Source organism: Mrakia frigida, assembly GCF_051309035.1.
Source record: "Mrakia frigida strain ATCC 22029 unplaced genomic scaffold BDY24scaffold_9, whole genome shotgun sequence".
NCBI lineage: Eukaryota > Fungi > Basidiomycota > Tremellomycetes > Cystofilobasidiales > Mrakiaceae > Mrakia > Mrakia frigida.
This window is the reverse complement of record NW_027481272.1, coordinates 832,599-842,195: the sequence shown is the minus strand read 5'-3', so window position 1 is coordinate 842,195 and position 9,597 is coordinate 832,599. Positions and strand designations below refer to the sequence as shown.

Below are 9,597 nucleotides of genomic sequence, written 5' to 3'. Positions count from 1 at the left end.
CCCGACTAAAACTCTACGACGACAGAATCCAGCACGTCAACATGGTCAACCAAAGGGAAACGACCGAGTTGGATTCCCTTTTGCTCCTACGAGTGCAAATCTGCACTAACCTCAACTCGGTGGGGAGAACTGCACCCTGTGGAGTGCTCTTTGGAGGCTGTCGGGTTGATAATTTGCTTGGAGGTTCCTGTTGAGGCTGTGGGACTCCTTCTCGTTTGAGTATCTATGATTTCCAGTTGCTGTGTTAATTTCTACGTTGAACGATGGTGCGGTTGCTGAGAACGAGTGTTGAGTTGGTTGAACGAAGGGAGAAGGGTTGAACGAGGAGGAGGGAAGCGAGACGGCTGTTCTCTATGAAACGTAGGGCGGAGTAGTTTCTGAGAGCTGCTCTTTACTTTTATCTAGTAGATGCGTTGCTGGGCGGTTCAAATGAGAGACTAGCTGCCGTTGTTCTCTCGCAGTGGCTGACGAAAGTTGAGAAAAGGGAGGGAGGGAAGAGGGCGCCTGAGACGCGTCGGCCTGGCTTTGGCTCTTTCTCTCTCTCTCTCTCCTTTCTCTGAGTTCTTGCTCTCTTGAGTTTCTGCTTTACTGAGCGAGTCTAGGAAATGCTCTCTGTTGGTTCTAGAAGTTGAACTCAGGGTTAGACACAGAAAGTGATCAAAGAAAGACGCCTCTCCCGACGGTCAACCAAATAAGATGCGCAGCTCTCGAGAAAGCATCCACCATCAACCAAGTCAAGATGGTCAAGGTTCTGTTGAAAGGACAACACCAATCTAGCCTAGTGCAACAATGGGACGAGAAGATAAACGCAACAAAGAGGAAGGGAGGGAGAGGTGAATCTAGACGCGTCGTGAGAACCAAAAGTACGAGAAGGGTGTAGACTCCGTGAAGATGGTGGATAATGGGCAAACAGTGGGACGCGTTAGGAAGTATATCCAGGAAGGAAGGAGAATTCTCTTTCAAGAACCATCGGGTCACCTTGTTCTTCAGCTCTGAGCGGTCATTCAGAGCGAGAGCAGCAAATGAGACCCAATGGAGCCCCCATGTAGAAAGTCCCTGCACCTTGAAGGTCAAAGCTCTCCTCCCCAAAAGAAGAGGGACGGGGTTCGACCCCTTCCATACTCTCTCTCTCTCCCTCTCCTCTTCTCTACAGCACCCTTTCCCTGCTCCCAGGGGAGACTCTTTCTGAAGCCAAAACGGTGTCTAAAGGTGGAGATGGATGGGGCGTTAAGGAGAGGAGAGGATGTTAGTTCCGTAAACCGAGAAAGTGGACAAGAAATAAATCAACGCGTGGTTGGTGTAGTGGTATCACGCAATGTTAGGGCATTGTACTACTTCATTGAGGTCCTCGGTTCAATCCCGGGATCGCGCCCTTTTTTGCCACTCTGCGACGGTGGGTTGGGGACGCGTTGCGACGCTGGAGGCACTCACTCTTCTCCGTCGTGGATAACCGTAAGAGGACGTATTGCCTTGTTGATCCTGTCTTGGAGAAGAAGCGGAAGAAGCAAGATAAACGGATCAGCGACGAGTGTTCAGACGAATCAACTTCCTTCCTCTCCCTCATCCATCCCCTTCCCCTCGTGGACTCAACTTTGTCATGTTAGGATCCTGGACTTGCTAGACTCTTTGTGGTGGATCCAGGAGGCGAGTGGGCGATGATAGGTGGAGGAGAGGAGCGGAGGATAAGGAGTGACCGGAAGGAGTGTCGACTCTTCTTGAACACTTTTGGTACGATCTGAGTTCGGAAAGCTAGGAGGATGGTAAGGATGGTATGCTCGTGGAGTTTTCATACCGAGAGTAGTGAAAGGGCAAGAGAGGGCTTCTTTTTGCCGCTCGCGACGAGCATTTCAAGACGCGTCGCAAGCTTGAGGGTAAACTTTCACTAGACCCAGGGCCACCTCAGGTCTTCCCCCTCTTTTTCTCCCTCTTCCGCCCGGTCTCTCCCTCCTGTCCTTGAAGTCCTCTTCCTCCTTGGATCCACCGACCTTGACTCTCTCCCCTCTCTTGCTGTCCCTTTGACGCGTCCCCCTTTGGACTTCCCTTTGACACCTCTTGTTTTCCTACTTAAGACTCATTCTCTAAACTGTCGCTCTCCCTCTTTAAATGACTCACTTTCAACTTCCGCTCCCTTCACTTTTACCCCTCTCACAGTTCTTATGCCTGTAAAGATCCCCCTCGAAAACCCTCCCGACCCTCAGTTCCTCCTCCCTTTTGAATCGGACCTTTCATCGGACAGCCATCACCGTCGTGTTCCCTCTTAGTTAGCTCCCTCCTCTCTCTGCTGCTCATGTCACCCTCAGACCCTTCAGTTGACCAGCATCCTTGTTTCGACCGTTCTCGAGGTCCTGCGATCTTGATCAAGTTACTTCTCAAAGACTCAGCTTGGTTCCTCTTTCTCATATCCTTCACACTACCAGGGCGAAAGAAGCAGACTTACCCTTGGACAGTCCCGACCAACCTTCCGCGTCCGCTTCCGTTGCAGAAGCTGCACCATTTGGAAGCGTCCTCTCGTTGTTCGCCTGCCTGAGTCCAGACTCCAACTCCGATATCAGCACAGGAATGACCTGTTCCAACCCTCCGTTGCATCTCGTGTACGGTTCGTTCCCCCTTCCGAATCCCTCTCCGCTCCTTCTTGAGCAAGGAGGGGATGCAATAAGGACTGGGCTGTGAGCTCGAGAAGGGAGCGAGCGGCAGAGGTTGTCTGGCGTAAAACCTCTACCCCCGTGTCTAATCCCGGTTGTCTTTGGAAGCTCTCGCGCTCTAAAGTTCGGTTTCGTTGGTTCCACACGCTGCCTTTGTGAAAGAGGGTACTGCGGTGTGCAGGGAAGAAGTGCGAAAGGCGGGTCGTAAGTTGTTGATCGAGGGCCTCAGTCTCGATGGTCCGGAGCATTATCTCCGAACGGCTCCTCAAAAGAATACGACTCGCGTCCGACTTCGTTTGTTCGTTGAACTTCTCTGAATCGGAAGGGCCAGGCTTTCTGCTTTGGTTTCTGCTTCCTTCCCTTTCTTTTCTCGATCTTTCCTCTTTCCGTTCAAGAAGACGGAGAGATGAAAGGCGGGCGAAGAGAGGAAGGAAGACTGTTGGTCTTCCTCTGTAGTGCTGCCCTCTCTGGCGGTCCTTTCCTTCTCCTCGGCCCTGGAGTGAAAAACAGAAGGGTGCCTCTTGAGTCTCTCCCTGGATTCCGTATCTCTTTCTCTGTCTCTATCTCTTTCTCTCTCCTCTCTTCCCGACGCTTCTTCTCCGCCCATTTTCCTTAGTTCTGCAGGTCCTTCCTTTGACTTTGTTGGCCTTAACTTCCTCGTTTTGCGTCTCCTGCTCAACTGCACGCTGCACGGAAAGTCAGCATGAGGGAAGGGGCCGCATGAAACTTTGAAGGCGCTCAAGTTCCCGGTCTTTAAGTTTCACACCGTGAGTGCCTTGTCACTTTGTTGCTGTTAGGAAATGTGTTCCGGAAGCACATCGCGGTTGCACCTCAGAGCGGTGACCCGTTGGGCAGGACGTGGTGGCGAGCCCTAACACGGCTGCTGGAGCAGATCCCAGTCCCCCTCGGCTCGAAAGCGGAGTGAACGGAACGAGGAGAGAGGTGGCTTCTCTCGGGGGCGCGTTATGGCGGAGATTCTTGTCAAGAACGGGCAAGCCATCAGAGGAAAACAAGAGCAAGGGCAAAACAGACCGGGAGCAACTCAAGCTCAATCGAAGAAGGAAAACAGAGAGAGCAAACAGGCAGTCGATGATGTTGCGATGTTCCGAGCGCCGTTTCGTGACTGACTCGAGGGACGAAGAACACAGAGGTGAGGGGCGGACTCTTCGTGCCTCCCTCCAATTTCCAGTTGAAATTATCTCCCTCTCCAGAGTTCACTCACTCCCTCTGTGACATTTTCTCTATGAAGCAGAGATCGACCGGATCAGCTCAGAGATCGGTAGCAGTGGGTCCTGGACCGGAAATCGCAACGTTCAAACGGAGGAGCTGAACCAGCACCGTCTGCTCCTCTGCTCTTCCAACGCTCCTGTGTGGGTACCTGACAAACATGGGTGACACGACAGAGATAAGGAGAAACGAGCTGAATGAGCCTCCCTTCGCTGGCGACGAGTCAGGGTGAGGGGGATCGCTTTCCCCTCGAGGTGTCCCTGCTGGGTGCTAAGGTCGTGACAGATATCGGGGCAAGTATGAACGAACACCTGGCAGCCTTTCAATTGAGAGACCGGTATCATCTCCCCGTCGCTTCGGCTGTCCCTTCCTCTCTCCCCTCTTCCTTCTGTGCTTCTGCTTTCGTTTTGCCGCTCCTCAGAGGAGCGAACTTTGACGTTTCTTCCCTGCCTCTCCCTTTCCTCTTCACGGAACAAGCTAGCTCAGTATCACTGTTCTTCTCTCTGATCAGCTCTCTGGAACCATCCCAGTAATCTCAGGCGCTGTGCTTCCTCCAGGATCGGTCGATCTTCTACAACCGGCGACCAGAGTCCGCTTTCGTTGTGCCTTCCAACGCTTTGTTCACGGTAAAACGGGCGCTCAGGAGGGGAAGGGCGGCGGTCAGGGGAGATTTCTGTCCCTTCTCTCATCTCCTCGCGTCTGATCTGTTCTTCCTGGTATCTTCCTCGGCCAGTCTCCATCTATGTCGACGACCAAAACGAAGCATCTACACCGTCCTCCTCCACCTGCTCTTATCGCCCGCTGCTCCAAGGGAGCGAAGGGGGCAAAAAAGAATGATCATTGTGGGGATCGAACCCAAGACCTTGGCGTTATTAGCACCACGCTCTAACCAGCTGAGCTAAACGATCAACTGAATTGGATGATGACTGTTCCCTGGGAAGCGTATAAAAAGGTGTCGGACTTGGTGACCGTTCGCTGTGCGCTTCCGCCTTTGTCGCATTTCTTCTCCTTTCATCGTTTTTTGTTTCATCGCAAATCCGGACGGTTTCGCTCCTGTCCTTAAACCGTTTCCAATTGCTCTTCTTTCCAACCGCATCTTGCGCGTTCTCTCTCTCTCTCTCTTTCCTCCTTCTCTCCCGTCTTGCTTCGATCTCTTGTGAAGGGGGGGACTGCAAAGGTTCGACCAGTGGAAGGGCCAGAGATCTGAGGGGGGGAGAAAATAGGACTGACTCGACTCAACCAACTTGTGCGGTCCTTTCTCTGGTCCTGGTTCGCTCACTCTGCCCTTCCCTCTTCCTTCCTCTTTCTTCTCCTTTCTTGCCACTGCTTATCAGGACGCTGACGCCTCGAATCAGGACGTCTAGGTTTTCCTTTCCAAGGACGACAACCTCTTGACTGTAGGGTAGCTCCGTTCTCTTGGGGTGGAAGGAAGCTGGGCAAAACGCATCACAGTGAATCGAAGAGGGCTACTGACGGGAAGGCTGCTAGGGAGATGAGGTGAAGTTGGGCCAAGGAGCTCGAAGGGTCCGAACTGTGCCGTGTCTCCTACTCCTTTCAAAATTCCTTCCGCTCTCTGCTCCCGAAGCCCTAGCTAGTCTGGAAGATGTTGATCGATGGTTTCGAGCATGTGGGGTCGGTCGATCGACGAGCAATGTTCCATCAAACTATGTGAGAAGCATCAACTACCGGGAATCACATCGAGGGTTGTGAGGGCAGGAAGAAGGATCGAGGGTGCTAGGTTTGGCTTCCCTTCTTGCTTCCTCGCTAGAGAAAGATTGTTCTGGCATAGAGAAAGAAACCTTACGCGGAGGAAAATTATTGGCAGGCTAAGAGATCCACCTGACGAGGAAGGGAGGGAGAGACAGAACTCCTCGTCGGTTCTTGCAGGGGTGAGTAGGTACGTACCGTCGCTGAGAGAGAGGAAGATAGATCATCGAGGAAGCGGGCAGGTCTTTTTTTCATCGATCGGATCTTCTGATTTGTCGGGTCAGGGATCGACCACTCTTAGTTCGAACGAAGGAAGAAAAGACGAGCGGGGAGGGCAAACGCCGCGTTCGACTCAAAGTCCCTGCCAACAAGAGTGTCGTCTTTTCCCTCCTTCGTCTTCTTCTTTCGTTAAACCAACAGACCGACCGTATCCTTTCTGTACACCTCTTCTCTCCCAAGAAATTGGGACGTACCTCTCGGGAGAACGTCGCTCGCCAGGACAGATCTTCGAGGACGCAGAGCACCTGATGCAGTTGGAATCTCTGATCGCCCTCGGACTGCACGGCGAAGGGGGCGGTCAGAGCTCTGATTAAAGCTCTGATTTAGGGGCGATTAGAGCTCTAATAAGCTGATTCGCGGCGATTCCGACTTCTCGGATCTTCGAACGAATGCAAAGTTCGGTTCCCTTCGATGGAGATGGAGGGAAATGTGTCAAAAGGTCAAGCGGCGTTTCGAGTCGAAGAATCCACCGACCAGAACTCGCCCATCCCCATCCTATCGCCACTAGAATGACATCCGCCTTCACCGCTCCCTCTACCCTCCCTCCTCTCTTTCCCTTTACTCGTCAACCTCGCTCCCTTGAACCTCCTATCGAATACGCCCAGCTTCGCTCGGATCCTTCGAAGCACGTCTCCCGCGTCACGCTCTGGGACGGATCGACTCCTTTCCTCCTCGTCAAGCACCAGGACATCTGCGAGGCCCTCGTCGACAACAGGCTCTCCAAGGTGGATACGAACGAATCATCACTGCTCTCGGTCTCTCGTCTTGACTGACTCATTTGTTTCTCTCTTTAAGGAGCGCAACCGACCTGGCTTTCCGGAGATGAGTGCGGGGGGGAAGGCGGCAGCCCAAAACAAGCCCACTTTTGTCGGTCAGTCCATTTATTTCTCTCTTCTTTCATCTCTAACCTCTCTCGGATCTGACTCGAGTATTCCCTCTCCCTTCAGACATGGATTCACCTGCTCACATGAACCAAAGGTCAGGATATCTCCTATTCGGACCAAGAGTAGTTCGTTCACTGACACCGACCGTCTCGCCTTTCGATATCCAGACGAATGGTCGAGGGACTCTTCACGAAGGAACACATCGACTCTCAGAGACCTCACATCCAAAAGGTCGTCGCAGATCAACTCGACGAGATGATCAAGAAGGGCTGCGATAAGCCGGTCGATCTCGTCGAAGCCTTCGCGCTGGCCATTCCTTCTTACGTGAGTCTTCTGATTTGACGCTCGCTCAAGACGATGGAAGCTGACTCGGCGTCGACTTGGGTGCTCTCTAATTCAGATCATCTACGGTGAGCTCCATCGAGTTTGCAACCTTTGGGGAATCGTCTGATCGTGTTCCTTGTTTCGTCAGGAATCCTCGGTACTCCCAAGTCCGATCTCAAGTACCTCACCTCGAAGAATGCGACCCGAACCAACGGAAGCGCGACTGCCAGTGAGGCTTCGAACGCGAACAAGTCAGTCCTTTCAGTGTATCTATCATCCCTCGTTTGATTGATTCCCCCCGCTGATTGTTATCTACGATCTTTTTTCAGGGAGCTTCTCGACTACTTCGGGGCATTGGTCGAGGAGAAGATGAAGAACCCGGCCGACGATCTGATCTCGAAACTTGTCCAGGAGCAGCTTCTCACTGGACATCTCGCGAAGGAGGACGTCGTTCAGATCGCTTTCTTGATGTTGGTCGCTGGAAACGCCACCATGGTACGTGGGAGGTGTTCTTTTGCCAGTTCCTCTGCGGGCCCTCGACTGACGCTCGTTTCTTTCTTTCGCATCAAGGTTAACATGATCAACTTGGTGAGATTCGTCTTTCTCTTCCTTTCACGTTGCGATCTTCTTCTCCGCCTCGTTTCTACGAGGTCTACGCTGACGACGACGCTTCATGTTTGCAGGGGGTCATCGCGCTTCTCGACCACCCGGACCAGCTCAGGGACCTCCTCAAAGACCCATCTCTCGTCAAGCCCTTCGTCGAAGAGCTCTGCCGCTACTACGTAGCTTCCTCCTTCGCGACTCGTCGCGTGGCGAAGGTGGACGTCACCATCGGTGGTCAGGTTCGTTCGGTCTCGTCCTATGTACTTCTTTCTGAGCTCTTCGCCCCCCACTCGCTGACCGAACCCGGTGGCGCTTCTTCCTTTCCTTCATAGTTGATCAAAGCTGGAGAGGGGATCATCGCTGCGACGCAGGTGAGTGAAGAACTGTCTTGCTGGGCGGAGACTGCTGAGTGCGCTTCTTGATAGCTCACAAGTACCATTCTCTTCTTCTTTCTTGCCAGTCTGGTAGCCGTACGTCACCCTCATCTACTACCGATTTCTCTCTTGCTTTACTGACCGAATGCGCCCTCCCTCTCTCCCAGGCGATGAGTCTGTCTTCCCCAACGCCGATGTTTTCGACCTCCACCGCCAGCGTGGGATCGAAGCAGGCCTCGGATTCGGGTATGGTCCGCACGAGTGCGTTGCTGAGTGGCTTGCTCGTGCAGAGCTCGAGAGCGTCTTCTGTGAGTAACCTCACTTGTTATCTACTCGCCTATCCACACGCGAACCTTGCTCACCTTCCCTTTTCTCTCTCTCTCTCTCTCTCTCACCGAACGAACCCCAGCGGTCCTCTTCCAAACGCTCCCCAACCTTCGTCTCGCGGTGAAGAAGGAGGATCTCGAACTCACGCCCTCGACCAAGGACATTGGAGTGGTGGCCTTGCCGGTCCTTTGGTGAACGGGCGTTTCGTGGGATGAATCAAGGATGGGAAGGGCGTTGGGGAGAATAGACCGATTTTATACTCTTTCCTAGTGAAACTACTTACTACTCGGAGATGCGGCGAACGTCCAAGAGCAGCGAGCAGGGAAAAAAGCGAGCTGAAGGATGGCTTTGACTTTCTTCTTTCAGCGTCGATCTCAACGTCGACCTCGTCTCCTTCGCACGGTTTCAATCCACCGCAACTTCTACAGCGCAGCCATATCGCCTCCCTCTTCTGGACCCAGATAACGTCGTATCGACCTCTGTTTCCTCAGCTTCATCGCTTCTTCGCAGCCCAACGGACATGCCCTCCTCGCCTCGACCCTCCGCCTTCCTTCCTCCTCCTCCTCCCCCCCTTTTGAAGCTCGTCCCAACGGACCCAGACGAGCTCACTCGACGATGTAAGGAGCTCAGCTTCATCCTCCATCCCAGTCAAGGTGCTTAGGTGAGCTGTCGTTCCCGCGTTCAAGCTCATTCGAAGGAAGGAAGGAAGGAACGAACGAACGAACGAGTTGAGCTCACCTCTTTTCGTCTTTGCGGTTTGTGCCGTTCGTGCTGCAGGACCATGGACTCGAGGTTACCATCGCTTCGCACCTGAAGGAAGGAAGGGTGGTCTGCGGGTCTGATGGCTGAGCGAGGCTTGGAAGGAAGCTGGGAAGGGTGCTGCTCTCGAGGAAGAGGTGAGCTCGACCTCGCCTTCCTTCCCCTCCTCGCCAATCTTGTTCACGTCCTGATCTCTTCTTTCCCTCTTCTTCTTCATACAACAGTCCTTGATCTACGACACCTCCCTCCCTACCTCCATATCCCTGATAGACGCTCTTGAACTCTTCCTCGCCGAAACCCTCGCTCTCACCTCTGGATTCCGACCTTTCAACACTGGCGACCTCGAGGACGATTCGCCAACACCAGCTCAGGACGTACGAGACCAGCAAGCTCTCAAGTCGGATCATCGTATAGAGCTGAACCATCTCCCATAATCAGCTCCTTGAATAGCAAGGCGGTTTACAGGAGGTG

General features: G+C 53.2%; 2 protein-coding genes and 2 non-coding genes across 4 annotated transcripts; 2 read left to right on the top strand and 2 right to left on the bottom strand.

Moving 5' to 3' along the window:
• Window positions 1-1,288: 1,288 nt before the first annotated feature.
• BDY24DRAFT_t40 lies at window positions 1,289-1,372 on the top strand. Its single transcript has one exon. It is a non-coding gene; the product is annotated as a tRNA-Pro (tRNA).
• A 3,331-nt stretch (window positions 1,373-4,703) lies between these two features.
• Window positions 4,704-4,777, bottom strand: BDY24DRAFT_t39. Its single transcript has one exon. It is a non-coding gene; the product is annotated as a tRNA-Ile (tRNA).
• Window positions 4,778-6,335: 1,558 nt separating this feature from the next.
• BDY24DRAFT_384148 (cytochrome P450) lies at window positions 6,336-8,987 on the top strand. The gene is made up of 13 exons (XM_076639766.1): window positions 6,336-6,580; window positions 6,651-6,726; window positions 6,803-6,833; window positions 6,907-7,063; window positions 7,140-7,149; window positions 7,212-7,314; window positions 7,393-7,558; window positions 7,634-7,651; window positions 7,747-7,905; window positions 7,999-8,037; window positions 8,127-8,136; window positions 8,208-8,348; window positions 8,450-8,987. Exons 1-13 carry the CDS (start codon window positions 6,365-6,367, stop codon window positions 8,560-8,562), a joined length of 1,239 nt encoding a protein of 412 aa, XP_076498389.1. The 5' UTR covers window positions 6,336-6,364; the 3' UTR covers window positions 8,563-8,987.
• BDY24DRAFT_384147 (uncharacterized protein) lies at window positions 8,955-9,403 on the bottom strand (the record flags this gene model as incomplete). Its single annotated transcript, XM_076639765.1, is given in 2 exon segments — window positions 8,955-9,072; window positions 9,085-9,403. Coding segments are annotated over 2 exon segments (234 nt in total), but the record flags the coding sequence as incomplete, so codon positions are not given.
• Between the last annotated feature and the right edge of the window lie 194 nt (window positions 9,404-9,597).

Coding starts and splice junctions, on each gene's coding strand:
- BDY24DRAFT_384148 (XM_076639766.1), top strand. CDS start 6,365: ATGACATCCGCCTTCACCGCTCCCTCTACCCTCCCTCCTCTCTTTCCC. Junction 7,315..7,392: donor GAGGCTTCGAACGCGAACAA/GTCAGTCCTTTC, acceptor ATCTTTTTTCAG/GGAGCTTCTCGACTACTTCG. Junction 7,906..7,998: donor ACGTCACCATCGGTGGTCAG/GTTCGTTCGGTC, acceptor TTTCCTTCATAG/TTGATCAAAGCTGGAGAGGG.